This window comes from Rhinoraja longicauda, chromosome 26 (assembly GCF_053455715.1).
Source record: "Rhinoraja longicauda isolate Sanriku21f chromosome 26, sRhiLon1.1, whole genome shotgun sequence".
Lineage (NCBI taxonomy): Eukaryota > Metazoa > Chordata > Chondrichthyes > Rajiformes > Arhynchobatidae > Rhinoraja > Rhinoraja longicauda.
In genome coordinates, this window is record NC_135978.1 from 11,512,884 (window position 1) to 11,532,338 (window position 19,455).

The following is a 19,455-nucleotide window of genomic DNA, read 5'->3' on the forward strand; positions in this document are numbered from 1 at the left end:
CCTCACAAACCACGTATCTAACTTGGAACCTTGCAAGCCGAGTAAATCTTTATGAAAGTGGATTCTGAGAGGCTCAAGCTTCCATCATCAACAGAACATCCTTTGTAATGTCCATCACCTTCAAGGTTGCATATCTTTCCCTCCTCTTCCCTTTCAGCATCCCACCGGTCTATTTCCCCCAGGAATCTCCGAGCAGTCTTTGATCTCCATCAGCATCCACTGCCCTATCTCACAACACTTTCCCATGTAACCCACAGGAGTTGCAACCTATCATTTACACCTTATCCCTCCTTCCAAGGACCAGTACTCCTAAAAGGTGAACCAGCACTTCACTTGGTTGACTGGATGTGGTGCCCACAATATGGTCCCTCCTACAATGGAGAACATGAACGTAGTTAGAGTGACAACTTTGTGGAATACTTCCCTCAGTTCGTAAGGTGGAGACAGTTTCCTGTCTTCAATTCTCTTTTTCACTGCAATTCTAACTTTGGCCTCTTAGACTGATCCCCTGAAATGTAAGGAACAGCATCTCATCTTCCCGCTATGCATGTTAAAGCTCTCAATATTGAATTCAACATGTTCAGATTTCAATTTGGTTCAGAACTGGCCAGCTTGAATAAAAGGTCATCAATCTGCAATGCTAATTCTGCTCTCTTTGCACTAATGCCACCTGTCCTGTTGAGTATTTTCTGCATTTTTCTGTTTTTATTTCAAAGCCATGTGAGCTGGGTGATTTAGTGTTGATTTCCAAACATTTTTTTACTCTCTGCGTGTGATCACAACAGTTCAGGCACCATCTGTGAGGGAAATGGACAGACGATGCTTTGGGTCGGTACCCTACTTCAGACTGATGGAGTGGAGGGAGATAGAAAGAGGTGAGGGGAAGGGGTGGGGCAAAAGCTAGCAAGTGAAAGGTAGATGCAGGTAAGGAGCAATTGACTGACCGTTGAGTCAGCTGGGGGAGCCTCATCACGAGACGATTTGAAATAGCTGCATATTGTTTGGGCATTTTCCTTTTTCAGATTATTCTCTTTGCAAATGTTACGACCACGGATTGCAGGTTACAGAATGGGGACACAATTAAAGGCAGCTTCTTGATTTACTTTAAAAAAATGGAGTAACCTATGCATGTTGAAAATAATTGCATTTATGAAGTGTATTGTCAAAATCCAAGAAGACTATGTACTTTGAGGAACTGCTTTTTGTGCATGGGGTTTTGAAGCAGAAATGTTGACCTGTTCACTAGAGAGGAAAAGTGAAGAGGTCTTTGACATCAAATTGAATGTATTAGTAGAACTGCAGTTTAAACGGTGTCCCTCACAATTGAATCAATTTATCAACCCAGGTAATGTGGTCCACTTTTACTTCAGGTGTTACGAACTGAGCCAAGCCAACACTTCAAAATACATTGGAATGATTTATTTTCAGTTATTTATCCCTTTCCAAGATTTGGAGTAAGACATAAAGTAACTAATAACTGCGCTGAGCAGCCTTTAAATACATTTGAAAGTGGAATTCTTGTAGAACGCACCAACATTTAGTGTTCTGGAACAATATTTACCTGAGATGAAAAGAAAGAAAGGCAAATGCTGAAAATGCAAGGCACTTGTTTTTTTTTAACTGATCAACATTTAGAAAATGAAAGAGCAGTCCCGAGATAATCCCAGGGCAGTTTACAGTCTAACAGCAAGCACAAAGAGATCTTGTTTTCTTCAAACGTTTTGAAGTCTTTGAAGAAGACTGTTAATTGTTAAAAGCAGACTATGTTCTTGAATTGATTCTTTTTCCATTGACTACGCACACTGTGGTTTTCTTGTGAAGCTAAACCAAGATTGTATCTTGAATTTATTTTTGCATTTACAATATTAAGACGCTTTGATTTTTTGTACCCTTCCAGATGGCCGTCAGCCAGTTTTCTCTTGTTCGTGGTATTTGCAACGCGCTGCTTCACCCCAAAAGAAGCGCACTGTACAGGGGAATGGGTTTTGTGCATCTGCAGCATGGAGTGCATCTGTTTGCTGGGTCCCTTTGTTTTTACCTTTCACCACGTTTTCCTTTATTTCAGAAAAGCTGATTCAATTTTCTTGCCGTGTAAGGATTTCCCTCACTGATAACGGTCGTTCTGAGGGTATCTTTCCTACATCCCAGACAACAGTTATTGGCACCCCATTCCCTTGATTTTTATTTTGTTTCTCATCTGGGCGTTTGACACACACATAATCCACCATCGGGTCTCTACATCATTCAGGTGTGAACTCTACTTGAAAATTGATGCAAAGCACCACAGTAACTCAACAGCTCAGGCAGCATCCCTGGAGATCATGGATTGGTGACGTTTTGTGTCCAGACCATTCTTCAACGAGCGTAGCTGAAGAAGGGTTCCGACCTGAAACCTTGCCTATCCCTGTTCCCCAGGGAAGCTGCCTGACCCACTGAGTTACTCCAGCACTCTGAACTTTTTTGTAAACCAGCATCTACTTGAAAAAATGTTTGTTTACCTCATTGAGGTCCACAGATACTTTTCCCGGGGAGGTACTGTGGTCAGCCCAAGCCTAGAGAGCATTGTCACAGGTCAAAGAATCTCAACGTTAGATCCTGCAGAATGTGCAGTGTTGGTGTTTAACCAGCTGACTGAGTATCTTTCTGGTGAAAAGCACTGGATATTTTCCTATTGCTGTACAAACAGAAACACCCTACAGTTTAAGACTTTGGTCTTGGTGACTTGCAGCCTCCAATGGCTGCTGTGTCCCACCATGTTTCTTTGGTGACCCAGGGTGATGTCCCGACTACAATGGATTTGTCTATTCAAGTGTCAGAAGCATGTTGTTGTTATTACAGGGTACCACTTGGAGTTACTTCAACCAAACATAGTCCCTTTCAGCCCAGTCCAAGACACTAAGTCACCAATTCATTTTTCGACAGCTGTATTTATGGATTTACCCAAGTCTTATACTTTGCAATGAAACACACTGCAAAGCAACAACCATTGTTTATGTACTTAAATTTCCAAATTAAAGCAAATGATATTTATCTAGATTTGTTGAGTATTGTAAATCACAGAAATTGGTACGTGGTCAAAAAAATGGAAAACCTCTTTACTCGGGTAATTAGCCTTGTTATTTGTATTAATTATCTATCTCAGTGAACTGATTTTGGTTTAACCGCGTGAATTCCGAAAGTTAAATCGAATCCGAATAGGCAAATCAAACAGTTGAGTGAATAAGTACTGTACTTCAAACCATTAACTCTGATCTCTGATGCCTTTTGGTGAAGCTGCCTCTGCACACCTTGGACTAGCTGCCATTGTTGCTTTTGGAACAGAATGCAACTCAGTTGGCAATGCTTCAGTTATGTGCATTGTTCGCGCTCATCTGGAGGTTTGAATGTCTTTCAGAGTGCACCTTCAGTAGCAAGGAATGCACAACAGGATGATGTAAAACAACTTGCAGCTACCAGAACAAGAATGAGGGGCAAGGCGTAACTCTGTTATAACTGTCCCCCCAGTATAATGGTATCTATTACATATTTCGGTACTGTTGAATAGAATGTGCAGAATGCCACATTGAATATCCAGAAACTAACACTTCCATATATCTGTCAGTCATGATGTCCAAGTCGAATACATCCAATCTTTCACATCAAAGGGACAGTATGGTGATTAAATCAGGAGAATGAAGCTCCTTTGATCTTTTAAGTAATTGAAACCAGCAATTCATGCTGCTTTTGCAATGTTGCTGAGCTCTCAGGAGAGAAGTCTGATTGAGCTGCTCTTCCATGCTTAGATCGTCGTAGAATGGACTTGCACTTGTACAATTCCAGACATCCCAAAGCACTTTGCTGCTAATGAATTAATTTAAAACTGTAGTTATGAAGGTAATGTTGGAAATACAACACAAAACACAGTACACAGCATTGGTTAAGACCTAAATATTGGCTGAAACTCCTGAGGAAGTGCCAATTTCTGCTTCATTTTGAAATGGCACAAATGGGTGTACAATAGTGCAAAAAGAGTCTGAAGAAGGGTCTTGACCCGAAATGTCACCCATTCCTTCTCTCCAGAGACGTTCCCGTCCCTCTGAGATACCCCAGTATTTTGTGTCCATCTAGGATGTTTTCAAATCCACACAAGGCCAGATGGAGCTTCTAATTAGAGGTCTTCATTTGAAAGACCTCTGATACCAGTGGAGCACCTCTGACACCTTTCATTGCAGCAGTGTTGGCTTAATTTATTTTAGTTTTCAGTATAGTTTAGAGATACAGCATGGAAACAGGCCCTTCAGCCCACCGAGTCCTCACCGACCAGCGATCCCCATACACTAGCACTATCCTACACACCAGGGACAACTTACAATTTTTACCAAAAGCCAATTAATACATAATTTGAAATTTGAGAAGAAACCGGAGCTCCGGTAGAAAACTCATGCAGTCACGGAGAGAATGAACAAACTCCATACAGATAGCAATCATAGTGAGGATCGTACCCGGATCTATGGCTCTGTAAGGCAGCAACTCTACTGTTGTGCCCGCCCGTTAGTGTTTGGGGTCTGTTAACTAGCGGCTATGATAATGCGTATCTACTTTCAGGCTAGGCAGGGCATTCCTGCAAGTACTCAGTGGCCGAATATCATGATGCCAGCATGTTAATGGGAACCGTGTCATGTCGTGATGCTGTGACTCTGTCTCTGAAACTACCTGGGTGGAAATGCCCCTAATCTAAAAACAAGTGACTTTTTTTTAAAATCCAGTGGTTCATTTTGATGTTACTACAGTATTTGGTGAAGTAGTGACAGCTATGCATTTTGCTTCAATCAACAGCGCTTCCCTTTCAATAACAGCGACCATGGGCATTAATTACCCCGAGTTAAAAAGGTAAGTTTGGAGGGAGTTGGCTGCCAAGCATTGCCTGAGCTTGATACAGAGGTAGTGCCCTGGTGTTTGTACACTTTGACTGAAAGCGAGGTCTAAGGCTGTGTTGTTGTTGCCTGATTTATTTAAACTAAAACATCCTGCATGGATTGGTTCACAGACTTTAGCTAAAATAAAACCTGTTTCTGTCAGTGGTTGTAAATTAGACTCCTTGATAATCATATCATTTACATTTTTTAATTTTCATGGCTAACCAGCAATCTGTGAAGCACAAAAATGCAGTTCAACACCTCTGTGTCCTTGAGTTGGGGAGAGGAAAAGCCACTTTGTGCTTGCTGATCCTGTTCTTTGAACCCTGGTAGAAAGTGCACCTGATGCTGTATCCTTGAGCGACTGACTGCAGGGTCATTTGCCATTGAACTGAACGGTAGAACCTGACTAATTCGATTTATTCACAAAATGCTGGAGTAACTCAGCAGGTCAGGCAGCATCTCGGGAGAGAAGGAATGGGTGACGTTTCGGGTCGAGACCCTTCTTCAGACTGAAGAAGGGTCTCGACCCGAAATGTCACCCATTCCTTCTCTCGCGAGATGCTGCCTGACCTGCTGAGTTACTCCAGCATTTTGTGAATAAATCGATTTGTACCAGCATCTGCAGTTATTTTCTTATACTGGTAGAACCTGACTACTTGGACAGGGTACTGGGTAACTGCAGCTTCCTGCAGAACCAAACCCAGCACGGGACAGCACTTCTGGGAAGAGCAAATATGGCATGTGTTTGTAGGAAAGAACTGCAGATGCTGGTTGAAACCGAAGACTTCTGAAGAAGGGTCTCGAGCCGAAACGTCACCTGTTCCTTCTATCCAGAGATGCTGCCTGTCCCGTTGAGATATTCCAGCATTTTGTGTCTACGTATGGCATGTGAGCGGATACACATGAGATTGCGTGGAGGGTCACAGCAGCACAACTCTTGCTGCAGTTGTGTAGTCTAGTACTTCAGTGTCACTTCACTGTGGGGCTGGCGAATATTCTGCTCTTTATTTATGTGTGCAGACAGTGAACGCAAATTTTAGTTGGATGTGATGGCCCTTCTCCCTTTTTGTTAAATGCCCGCAAAAGAGATGGAATGAACGTTATTGGAGGCAGAGATTCCCAGCTTCCAAGCAAATGCACGAATCCTGTTGGAATGTTGTTGTTTATTTGAACAATTTATCTGTTGAGGATTTTGCCACTTTCCTTTTCTGACGAATAGGAGATTTGGACCATGGTCAAGGTCAAATGTGATCAAAGGTTTGGGTTGGTACTTTTCCACAAGATGGGTCTGACATGCAAGGATACTTGATGCCTACTCCATACCCTGGAGAAAAGCTTTCGCCAGGTTACAGAAAACAGCACCAAGAAACTTGCTCATACACCAGGGCAGTGTGTACATCCATCGGAAGCTCAACTGACTTGCTCTTATGATGTTAAGTTTGCTGCATTCCAAGAAGTGTTGGTGCTAGTTTTTAGCATCACAATCTACAATATTTCTACTATAAAACACCGGAGAATACGATCAGCATGGAGATATGCTGTGAGCACCAGAGGGAGTGAGAGGGATCGTAATGTGGGAATGGAATGGTTGACAACAGCAAACAGGATGAGGAATTTGGGACAGCCAAGTATCGATTGATTCTCTGTTGGCAATCGCTTGAACTATTCGAGTCTGAAATGGAGGTTTATAATATTACTCCAGTACATTCAACTGAAATGGAATGATGTTAATAAACACCATTTTGAAATGTGTCGATGTTGGCATTATTTCCACGAGGTAGTAGTTGAGAGTGGGAGAAAGGTTATTGAAAATCTGAAATAATGAGGAAACTATATGCATTATGTTAAAATATGTATAGTTTGTTTCAGAGACATGTCTCTGTAGATATTTGTATGTATTTTAGTGCTTTTATGCTCTCATGCTGGTTGATGGATATATTTGCCCACATACATCTATAAATGGGTATTTGACTGAGTGTGCTAGCGTAATATCTGCCTCGACTAAATACAGCACAAACAAGGAATCGAAGGTGTGGCATTGTGGCTGTTTGCTCAGTATCTCACCACATGGTGTTTGTACTAGCAAGGTTATTAAACATTCGCAGTGAAGCAGATTAATGTCCTCCGTAGAGTGAATCAGCCCCAAAAAGCTTGCATGTGTACACAGAACGGATAGAGTCCTGAGAACCCTGACATTTGCAGTCCTATATACATGCAGCTGGTAGCAGGGATGCAGGAAAGAAGATTTTGTGCAGAGGTCTTTGGGCTACTTTGGCACCCTGTCCTAAAGCCCTTTGATCTTCATTCTCTTTGATCTGCGGCTGCATGCTGCTGGGTATCTGCCAGTGCGGTTACAGACATTTCCCCAGAATAGAGACTCCAATTGTCAATTCCTTTTCTGGAAAGGTTGGGGATATGGAGGTTTTGAGAGGATTCTTTTGTTGTCACCATCCTCATGACACACACTGCTTTTTCGTCTTGGTCTTGAGGTTTATGCTTCTGTTGTTTATTATTACATAGAGGAACATTTTGTCCAGAGCTTTTTCGATCAGAAAGTTCAAAGGAGCTTTTTGCCATTTGTATTGGGCTGGCTGCTTTCTGTCGCAATGGAATTAAAAAACATCCTCCAGTATTGATTCTGTCCAGTGACTTAAAAAGGATATGTACATAAGCATTGATCATTGAGTCCATGCTGATTGGGTCCATGCTAACTGTTTAGATGGCACAGACCAGTTACATGGAAAAAAACAGTTCTAAAAGAACATAAAGCATATGATTTCAAATTTAATCTATCAAATCAAGCTATTAATCTATCAAACCTATCTATTTTATTTACTCAATTTTTCCCTCAGTTCAATGCCTCTTATCCTCTCTTCCCCTCTTTTATACTCCCCTTTCACTCCAATTGCAACTACTGCAGATTAACTGTCCTCCTCGTCATTTGTCACATGAATTTACATCCTGGTGCAGTTGGGCGGTGAAGCCAAGAACGAGCTTGACCAAAGTGTTTCTATTTTAGAGTCGTAGAGTCTTACACCGTGGAAACAGGTCCTTCTGCCCAACATGCCCACACTGGCCAACATGTTCCATCTACATTGGTCCCACCTATCAGCATTTGGCCCAAATCCCTCTCAACCTGTCCTACCATGTACCCGTCTAAATGTTTCTTCAATGTTGCAATAGTACCTGCCTCAACTACTTCCTCCAGCAGCTCGTCCATACACCTACCACCCTTTGTGTGAAAAAGGTTACTCCTCTGGTTCCTATTAAATCCCCCCCCGCCCCTCCACCCCCCTCACCTTAAACCTATGTCCTCAGGTTCTCGATTCCCCTACTCTGGGCAAGAAACTCTGCGTCTACCCAATCTCTTCCTCTCATGACTTTGTACACCTCTATAAGATCACCAAGTGTTCCAGATAGATTCTCCTGTTCATAACCGAGGTTGGACCAAGGAAGTTATATATACCATATAATGCAGGCACAGGGCACTGGTGATGGAGAAAATGAATACACACGGTGGTTTGGGTGTTCAATCAAGGGGGCTGCTCTGTTCAGCATGATGTTGCACCCCTTGAATGATGAATGAGTGGTCTTCATAGAGGTGTGGAGGTAATCCCACCGTGCTCCTCCTGAGGCGCCCAGTAGATGGTGGAGAAGCTGAAGTTGAGTCACTGCGGGGTGCCCGTATTTTAACCTGCTGTTGAAGTCACTACATTTATGGGGTAGGTACAGTTGAGATTCTGGTCAATGGAGACCACATGGGGTATTTTATGGTGGGACATTAGGCAACAGCAATCGCAAATCAAAGGCATGTTAAGGGTAGGCGGTTAGACACACTCAAGAAAATGCCACTGCCTGGCCCTTCTGTGCCATACGTTTTCGTACTCATTTGTCAATGTTGTCTCATTCTTGTTTTATCTACAGTGTGTGTGCACTGAAACATCTGCAATAGGGGGAAAAATTCTGTCTGCCAACCGTCTCTATATCTTTTATAATCTTGTGCACGGGTTGTGTTAAGTCTGCAGAAAGGCCTGGACTGTTGCAATCAAATGCACAGTGGGCAGTCCTGGCAATGATACAGCCTGAGATTCATCTTGGATTAAAAATGTCACACAAGCTGTGAATGATCTGGTTTAATTTAAGGTAGCTGCTAAAGAGAGGAATGATGGGAGAGAACAAAATCAATGCTGTCAGACTTCCCAGTATTTAGCGGGAAGAAATCTTTCCTGGCCGTGTGATGAAGCTCAGACACAGTCTGACAGTTTAGAGCAAGTCAAGGGATATAATAGATGCTGATGTTCATTTAGCATTTTGCTTGTGCAAACAGCTGCAAACATTGTGGTGTTTAGGCTTCCCATCTCTCCATTAGTGTTGTGTAAATACCTGCTTCTGCTTATGATCCATTTACCTCATTAGAATTGATGAAGGGTCTGTAGAGCATTTGCACCAGATTGTGATGTTATTTCAATGCCTGCAGGTAAAATGCATGATAACGTTTTGTGCAAAGAATGAACATTTGATTCAGCTATGGGCGTCCTGCACCTTTGCATCAGTGCATCCAGATACAAATAGGGATGATCAGGAAGGTTTAGATGAGCTGATGGATTTTCCTCAGTGGAAATTGTTCAAATCAATTAAACTTTTAAATGTGTTATGCATATCCAATGGATTACCAATTTCAGGAAAAGGGTCTCAACCCAACATGTCTCCTATCCATGGTCTCCAGATATACTGCCTGACCCGCTGAGTTACTCCGGCACTTTGTGTCTTCTTTCATAAACTAGTATCTGCAGTTCCTTCATTCTACTGTACTGTTCAATATTTCATTTCATAATTCATAAGCCAGTGTCTACTGTTTCTTGTTTCTCCAATGGATTATTATTGGGCTGATCATAATTCCTGACAGGGAAGTAGATGGGATAGAGTTGGCTATGTTGGTGATATGAAGAAAGCCACTGGCAAGGTATTCCAATAAGAGATACGGTCTGTCAATGACTCTGAGCTCCAGAGAAGTCATGTGTTCACCAATCTTTAAACTTTTTCTAGTTGGACAAAGGTTCAAGAGCTGAATTGGTGCTTTGGTAACTACTTGGTCTTCAAAATGTAACTATTAGAAAAGATTTGCACAAAAAATTCTAAATCGGGAGTATCCAGACTTCTTGAGCCGTGCTATTTGGGTGGCTGCCATGGGATCAAATTGAAAGGGCCACCTTCACCCCAGACATTTAGTGTCATAGAGAGATAGAGAGATACAGCATCGAAACACGTCCAAAAGCCCACCGAGTCCATGCCAACCATCAACTGCCCATGTAGATTAATCCTACATTAATACCATGTTTTATTCTCCCCACATATTCGCATGGCCCCCACCCACACTCCCATCCTCCGATCTACCACTCACACACACACACACACTAGGGACAATTTACAATGGCCAATTAACTTATTGATCCATGTGTCTTTGAGAAGCAGGAGGAACTGGAGCATCAGAGAAAGTCAGTGCAGTCACAGGAAGAAGTTGCAAACATCACACAAAGAATGTTCAAGGTCGGGATTGAACCCCGGTCGTTACAATTTTGCTGGCAGTCAACAAGCCAAAAATCACACTGCCCTCTTCAGGGCTTTTAGATACCATGTGAATAGGGTAAACAACTTCGCACCACTTTATCTAGACAGGCGGGAGAATTGGAGCAGAGTCTGGGCCATGTGATTTTTATGTCAAATTGCACATAGAAAATGAAGTAAAGATGGAGGGAGGGGGGAAAAATGACAATTCAACTGATGAGAAAAGAGATCTAAGAAATTCTGTAAATATTTCTATAAAACCCCAATTTTGTTTTTTTAAATCAAGGATTTGATTTTATATCTGCGAAGGATCAAGACCTTGCACTTATAAATGTTACTTTCTCGTGTCAGATAGATATGCAAGACTTAACTACGCCTTTGAAAGGACAATGAAAATAGAACAGAAATATTTTAATTTTCTTTTGAGTTCATAATCTGATATGAGTAGAGGAATTTCCCACTGTTCATCATCCTTGATTCAAAAATCAGTCGGGGAAAATGACACCTTTGCATAACTTCTGGAAATGCAGGCCACTGCGGATACCAAACAACAGAACCCTGCATTCAGATGTATGCATAATCATTAGAGGTTGATGGCTGATCTATTGTAAATCTTCCCATTACTTGCAGAACAGCCCACACACTTATAAAGTTATAATCTATGTTCGCATTAAATTGCACAGACCGTAAAACTGTGACTACAATGGAGGTTGGTGTTTAGATTGATAAAGTACTATGAACCAGCCCTTTACAGAATCCAAGTGCTCTGTACGGAAACAGGAAGATGAACAAGAAAACACTTCCAAGCTGAGTACACCACTGTTTGTGTATTATTTCCGTAAATAATGAATCGTCCTGTCCCTCAAATCCATTCTTGCACTGATGAAGCGCTGTTTGTTCAAATTGAATCCAGTTGCTGTTTTCAGATGTTGAAGGGTAGTGTTGTTTCATGATGCTTACGTTTAAAATTTTGTTAATTAAAGGTTAGTAAAACAGTTGAGGGGGGGTTATCTCACCAAAACAGAATATCTGCACATCTCTTCACCATTTGGCAGCTTTTTTACAGTTACTCAAGTAATAGTTATAGTAGAATAATACGAAGGGATTTTCACAAGAACGATTTCCTTATTATTTACAGATTATGGGGAAAGAACATCAAAGCCTAGCTCATTAGTGTTTCAACAATCTGTGCCTTTTTTTACAAAACATGTGAACTTGCACTTTTAAAATGTTAGGGTTTAAAAGCATTTCTCAGATCCTTCACATGGATAAAATCTAAAAGCATACCAATCAGTTTGACACTCGTATCAATTATTTTCTTGGATCATCCACAGCCCAAGTTGGCCATCCGCCATCATTTAATGCACAATAATTGTAACTTCTTTGAAGTATTTTAAAGTGTCACAAAGGATCTGATAAAATGGCATAAAAGTGAGAACTTGGGTAACGTTCCTTTGTTATGTGTATCCAGGGTGACTTAACCTGGGTTTGAATACTCTGGAAGTTGAATCAGTGGGAGTTTAAAAGATGGAGTTTGTTGGAGTTGGAGCATAAACCAAACTGCTGGGGGACCTCAGTGGGTCAGGTAGCATCTGTGAAGGGAAAGGGACAGAAGACATTTCGGGTCAGAAGCCTCCCTCTGGTCTCCAAGTGTGGAGGGTAGCTAGCTAGTATAAAGAGGTGAAGGGGGGGGGGGGGGGTGAGGAAAGAGCTGACACATAATAGGTAGATCCAGATGAGCCAGAGGTAGACTGGCAGAGGGGTGTTTGTAATCAATCAATGACTAGCATGGGGAAAAGAGCGGGATATGTCCTGTTCCTTTCAGATTAGATTATTGTCATATACATCCGGGCGCAATGAAATTCTTCGTTCATATGAAGCTTACAAAGTAATCAGAATGATAAATACAACACAAAATTCACCAATGAATGCAAAACAACAGAATGGTGTAAGACTAGTGCAAAATTATGTAAAGTTATGTAAAAGAATATTAAAGTACAGTAACATAATAACTCAATGAGGTAGAGTGAAGAGCAAGCATGTGGCAGCACCTTTAGTCATGCATGATTGGTTCAGGAGTTGGATGGCCGTATGGAAGAACCTGTTAAGTCTGAATATCCAGGCTTTCAAACTTGTATCTTCTCCCAGAAGTCAGAAGGGAAAAAAGGGAATGGCCAAGGTGACAGACATCGTGATGATACTTCCCATCTCCCTGATATGATGCTCTGTGGGGATCGACTAGACGAAAGGAGGTGATCAGCCTGTGATGGATTGGGCTATGCTCACTACTCTTTGCAGGTTCAGGCAGTTGAGAACAAAGCAGTTGACATATAAGAAAATAACTTCAGATGCTGGTACAAATCGAAGGTATTTATTCACAAAGTGCTGGAGTAACTCAACAGGTTGGGCAGCATCTCGGGAGAGAAGGAATGGGTGACGTTTCGGGTCGAGACCCTTCTTCAGACTGATCAGTTGACATACCAAGCTGACATTAAAGCAGTTGACATACCAGGCTGAGATATAAGACTCATAACCATGTTGTCTGATTTGTTCCTATGGATTGGATTAGTTGTGATGCCTGCCCCTTTATAAATGCAGTGGCTACTCAACTGATTTGGGAATGCTCAGCCAATGCCATTTTTGCTGTGATGCTGTGATGCAAATCAGAATGGAGCCCTTTCCCAGTCCTCTCAATGACTCCTCTTACTCTTTCTGTAAGAATAACTGATACGTGTTAATATCAACCCGAACCATTTCCTTATTTACCTTTGCACCCATGGATCTGGATTGATGAGATGCACAATTTATTTACTCATCACTGATAATTTGGAGCCCAAACTCTGTCCCACAACTCTCCACCATTCTTTGCTGGAAGAAGCTAAAAGCAATGCTGGTCACTCTTTCATCCCTTCATATCTCAGATTTCGATGAACGTTGCTGAAACTGTACCCAGCTGAGTTACTCCAGCATTTTGTGTCCATCTTCAGTATATTACCGGCCTCTGCAGTTCCTTCCTAGAGTTAACAACCTTTGGGTATATAATGACAGATGCAATCCTCTTTCATTTATAATGAATTCTCATTTTTTGCTCAGTTTTAAAATATGGGGCAAAGACTCCATTTGAGCCACTCAAATGCAGAGAACAGGACGTGTGAGGGGTGCTGTAAAATCCTGCCAGGATTAGCATCTGCTGGTTGCATAGGGTGGAGAGGGCTTTGACAGGGAGTCCAATAATTTTGGAACAGACTTTGGCTGTGCTCTGCAGGCGATTTCTGTTCTGAAGGCAAAGATGCCTTGAATAACACTCCATCCAAAAGGAAGTGGCAGTACCTTTAGCAAAAGGACACTATAATAATCCACTGAAATAAAACCCTGGCGTATTTACCTGAACCTCTGGAATGAGGTTTGTATCAGGAGAAAATGCTTTCAGTGTGTTAATGCTGCATAATTCACATGCGTAAAATGTTTAATTGATCCCTGAGCGGTCGGTGACAGCAGAACAGGTTGCTCCAACGGGTACAGTACAATGAGAGAGTAGAAGCTGACCCTCCTTCTGGCTCAGTGGCACAATGGTGATGTAGTCATTGTCCCTTCCTGCGATCACCAGCCAGACAGTGGGTAACAAAGGCCCCCTCTTGGTGGCATAGCACAAGTAAAATCAGATGGACTCTGGCCTGTGCAATGAGCTAACGATTTGGATAATACTTCATCTAGTTGGCAGAGTATGGTGAGGGAGTGACACTTTACTGGCACAATAGAACAGCTTGCATTTATACAGCACCTTTCAGTTGCAGTAAAACGTCCCGCCATGCTTTGAAGAAGAAAGACACAAAATGCTGAAGTAATACCAGGCAACATCTGAAAATAACGCAGCATTGTTAAAAGACTAGGTTTTAAGCATTGATTTAAAGGAGAGAATGGAAGTATGTTTAGTTATTTGCGAGTGATGAGGACATCTTTCGCGATGCATTGAAGCATCAGTGACCTATTCATAGGAACACCCATCCTGTAGATTGTCAAATATTCGCTGCGACGCTTAATGCCTCCCAGGGAGTAGAGAGGTGCCGAGTGCACAGTGCAGGCTGAGTTTCTATGGGCCATCTTTACGACACGAAGAATGGGCTTGAGCATCGGCATGTGCCCAGCTGGCAGTAGATGAGCGGAGATGAAAGCAAAGTCCCGCAACACAGTAATCATTCCTGTGCACAAACAGGAAGATGCAAGTTACATTTCAATTACACTTTTCCTTTGATTTAATTCCAAGTGCAGTTTAATTTTTAATCAAGTTACCATATTGCCTCGAGTATGACCTGCATATCACCTCCTCAAATACAATATTCGCAGAAGAGCTCGTGTTACACCAATGCAGCCCGAGTGTCGTGGTGTTTGAAGATCGCCTTATGGTGAGAACGGAGAAGTCTGGGTACAATGCCCCATTTGTATACAATTCTTCTGCAACTGAAACAGATGCCAGCTGGAACATCTCGTCTCCACGGATGAAATTCAATGAAGTGCAAGGCTGGTGAGAACAAAAAAGGAGTTTGAATTTCACAGTCAATAAAACTTCAGAAGTTTCATCATTGCCTTAAACACGTCTCCTGCGTTACTGCGGTGACAGCTGGCTGAATATGAAAAAGGAACCACTACAGACAAAGTGGCCTCGTTCCAAAATGAGGGTGATGGATTCTTGGTCATAGAGGTTGGTGGCTGAAGCAGGAGGTTTAGTGGATTCTTGGTCAAGAGAGGGTGAGAGATTCAAGGAGAAGATGAAGGTGGTTACACAAAGACCACAATGGAATTTCATCTGAAATTTGGTTTGTCAATGAAGACAATAGGAAGATAATCCATTCATGATTTGGTGGACTTATTGAATGGATATTTCGTGAGGGCTTTGCTTCAAATCGAATCCACCAAGCTATGCCAACCATTGACAAAGCCCACAAGTTACAGGCCGTTGTGAAATATTTGGGCCAACCTTCAGTTCTTTCTAATCAAGAAAATTCAGTGCTGCATCAGGATAAAAGTGAAAGGTCTAGTGTGTCATGGAATACTACATAATGGAAGGCAGGATATCAAATGAGTCTGAGGAATTTTGCACAAGACTGGTAGAAAAGTGTTGTGGTGTGGCCTATGTCCAAACCTCTGGCCTCCGGAAATCAGTTGGCTCTTTACGCAGATATATTTCTGAGCATTTATATTCATTGTGTATGGAGGTTTTTAAGGACTTATTTCCTTCCTTATACTCGCTATTCATTATTCATGGATTCTGCCACCAAATGACCAAGTTAGTTCGGCTGGCCTTATAAGTACTGAGAGTTGTATCCATCATGACATTGGTTGCACCTTCCCATTGCAGAAAGCTGCATCTTTCATTGCTGTGGACAGAAATTGGTTCCAATCGGGAATAACTTCTTAACCTTTCCCAGTTAATTCCAAACCTTTCCGTTTCTGATGTAGAGATTTGCGCTTTCGTATGTGACGATGATCAAGCTCTTTTTCTTTTCCAAAATACATTGTAGGTTGCCAATGTTAGAAATAACCTAAATTGCTACATAATTGGCAAAACTTGATCCTCCCTCTATCATCTCACCTCCTCCACGGGGAGGAGCTCAATGCGTTGTTATCTTCATAAAAAGTGTTGGGTGTTCCCAGGTACAGGGCTCTCTATCTGAAGCCCTTTTCCCCTTAACATTGGTGATAACTGATGTCTTTTGCTGATTTACTAAAGGCTGTCTGGTATTACTGTTAGTTCTTAGCAGGCCTGTTTAGTTCTACAGCTTCATCTGGATGTTAAAGTTTAGAGATACAATGTGGTTCAGGCCCTTTGACCCACTGAATACATGCCAACCATCGATCACATTGAATGTACAGTAGTTAGTTCTATGTAATCCCATTTTCACATCCTACACACTAGGAACAATTTACAGAAGCCAATTAACCTACAAACTCTCACATCTTTGGAATGTGGGAGGAAACCGGAGCACCTGAAGAAAACCCATGCAATCAAACCTGGCGCTGTAGCTCTAATGCTGCACCACTGTGCTGACCAGATTCTGTTTTGGAACTTTCCCTGCCTGAAGTGCATGCAGGTTACGGGGAAACAACTGAGAATTCCATTGCGCAGAGAATACTCGATGGATATATAAAGCATGAACAGTGTAAGAAGGAACTGCAGATGCTGGTTTAAATCGAAGATAGACACAAAATGCCAGAGTAACTCAGCGGGACAGGCAGCATGAACAGGTCAGGTTGAAAGACCAGCACTGGTAGACAACTTTGCAAATTGGACCAAGTGAGGGCCACCAGGTATGAGTGTGTTGGTAGGAAGTCTGCACCCGACTTGTATTGGGCAATCCCTGTCCTGGTATTAGCAAGTATGCCCTATCCTGGTTGCTTAGGTAGCGACTGCCTAATAGGACATTTTTCTTATAAACATTAAGGCCAAAGGTGACTTTTAATAAGAGGCTTAAATTGACATGAACGCAATCGACGAGCTGTATATAAGACACATGTGTGATGGGATCTTGAGTGAAACACAAAATGCTGGAGTAACTCAGCAGATCAAGCAGCATCTGTGGAGGGAATGTATAGGTGATGTTTTGGACCAGGACCCTGCAGATTGATTCAGGATTAATGTTTCACTTTCTCAAAATAAACCCTCAGCATTATTATAGAGATAAAGGCACACAGTGCTCATTATGCCAGAACCATGTTCCCTTTTCAGACACCTTCCTATTTTGAGCTACATGGTCCTTTCTCCTCACCTATCTGCACCTGGAGTGGATCAGCTAATCCACCATGTTATTAGTGCATGAGACTAGTCAGTAGCCTGCAGCCAAATCCCCACTCTTGGTGCTATTAAGCCATCTGCAGCCTGCATCTGAAGTACGTTCAGCTTCACCATTCGATTGCAAGCCGCAGTTTGCTTTGCAGACTGATCTAGCATACGGCACATTTTCTGGGTTTGTAATTTTTAGGATAGTTGGCAATGCTGGAGTTACATGAATGCAAGGCACTGGCTTTCTAAGGCCCATCGAAAACATTGCATGCTCATCCTTAAGAAACCCAGGCTCTCAAGATGTGAACATGATGAAATGGACAGCTTATTTAGAGACAACGGTTCATTTGTATCTGCATCATAGTATGTTTGCATTTTAATTCAAAATATCTTTTTTTTTCCTCTCATCCAAAATAGTGACCAACACTGGTTCTGCAAGGACCCAAATTAATCGTTTTATTGAGTTGCTCCATTATGCTTGGCGGGGCTCGTGTAAAATATAGGCCAATAGTTTCATTAGAATGGGGAATACCTTGCCCATCAGCACTCAATTCAAACCTGTGCGATTTAAATGTCCAGTGGCCAAATTGTAGATCAGAAACAAAGCAGCCCCTTTCTGAATTGCACTTCCATCACTATTTCAAACGCAATCTATCATTCTTTAGCTCTGAGATGTGTCTCATTTCCTTTCACCTTTTCACATCCTGTACTGATGACTGTTTAAGAGTCCTGGTGATTTCTATCATGCAAAACTGTTGTTACAATTCTTGTACGAGTTTGGATGTTATCAGTGAAGACTGCAGAGGACTTGAGCAATTAACTTGCAGAGCGGAATAATTCAGCAGGGGTTCTGGAGTTTGAGTTCTGAGCGTGGTGGAACCAACAAAAAGCAGGCATTTTAAATATATAGGAGGCTACATAAAAGCAGATATAATTGAAATAAAGTGAGATATATGGGAAAGGACGAGTAATAGATTAGTTAAATATATTTACAATTTGTGAATTTTGCATTGCCTTTGTGATAATTCCACTTAATTTTAAAAACTGCACATTTTCTCATTTCAATGTGTTTTCTTGCAGCATATTTAATTTTATTGTCTTTCGCCTTGATTTCTGTACCACAAGAAAATTTGTTCGTAGTATGATTACAGGAATAAGGTGCAAATCTTTTGTTCTTGTTAATGAATGAGTTGCAGACTGCAGTTATCTACCCCATCTGTGCAGTCCCTTTTTGTGCGTGTGTGCATTATCTACAGTTTGCTCAGTGCTTATTGCTTTGTTTGGCAGTTTCACCCTCTGTGGCTGTGTAACACCAGTGAAGATGAGCAACAGGAATATGACTTTGTCAGTATGATCAAATTGGAGAGACCTGATCGAGACCCACATCCTTGTCTCTCGCTCTTCGAAAAGGTAGGAGACCTCTGCCCTCTGCCCTCTGCACATGTACACATAAACTGTATATAGATAAATGTCTGTGTGTGTGTGCATATGTACGTGTGCCTTTCAATTCATGGATACACTTAATACTTTTAATCAGTCAAAAATGGTACAAATTATTTGATTTAATGGTGTCTGCGCTTTAATTTTGAGGGTTGAATGTCAAAAGTTTGTTTTTAAAAAATGCTGATTTTCAGAAGAGGTAAATATTTCCAAAATTCTTTGAAGGAACATAGAAACATAGAAACATAGAAAATAGGTGCAGGAGTAGGCCATTCAGCCCTTTGAGCCTGCACCGCCATTCAATATGATCACGGCTGATCATCCAACTCAGTATCCCGTACCTGCCTTCTCTCCATACCCCCTGATCCCTTTAGCCACAAGGGCTACATCTAACTCCCTCTTAAATATAGCCAATGAGCTGGCCTCAACTACCTTCTGTGGCAGAGAATTCCACAGATTCACCACTCTGTGTGAAAAAAAACTTTCTCGTCTCGGTCCAAACAGACTTCTCCCTTATCCTTAAACTGTGACCCCTTGTTCTGGACTTCCCCAACATCGGGAACAATCTTCCTGCATCTAGCCTGTCCAACTCCTTAAGAATGTTGTAAGTTTCTATAAGATCCCCCCCTCAATCTTCTAAATTCCAGTAAAACAAGTAGAAGCCTTGAGAATCACACTGACTCAGGTCAGGTACAGTTCCACAGGGCCACGACTCAGACTCTGACTACTTGGACAGGGCCACTAGCCATCCAATCTTGCCCCGACTCGGTCTGG

At 41.9% G+C, this 19,455-nt stretch overlaps 1 protein-coding gene across 2 annotated transcripts in view; it reads left to right on the plus strand.

The window, feature by feature from the left end:
• rnf43 (ring finger protein 43) overlaps nucleotides 1-19,455 on the plus strand; it is a 162,576-nt gene that overhangs the window by 88,613 nt on the left and 54,508 nt on the right. For both annotated transcript variants that reach the window (XM_078422480.1, XM_078422481.1), the window contains exon 2: nucleotides 18,529-18,651. In XM_078422480.1, the coding sequence (XP_078278606.1) occupies nucleotides 18,529-18,651 (123 nt within the window). The remainder of the gene's footprint in view (nucleotides 1-18,528; nucleotides 18,652-19,455) is intronic.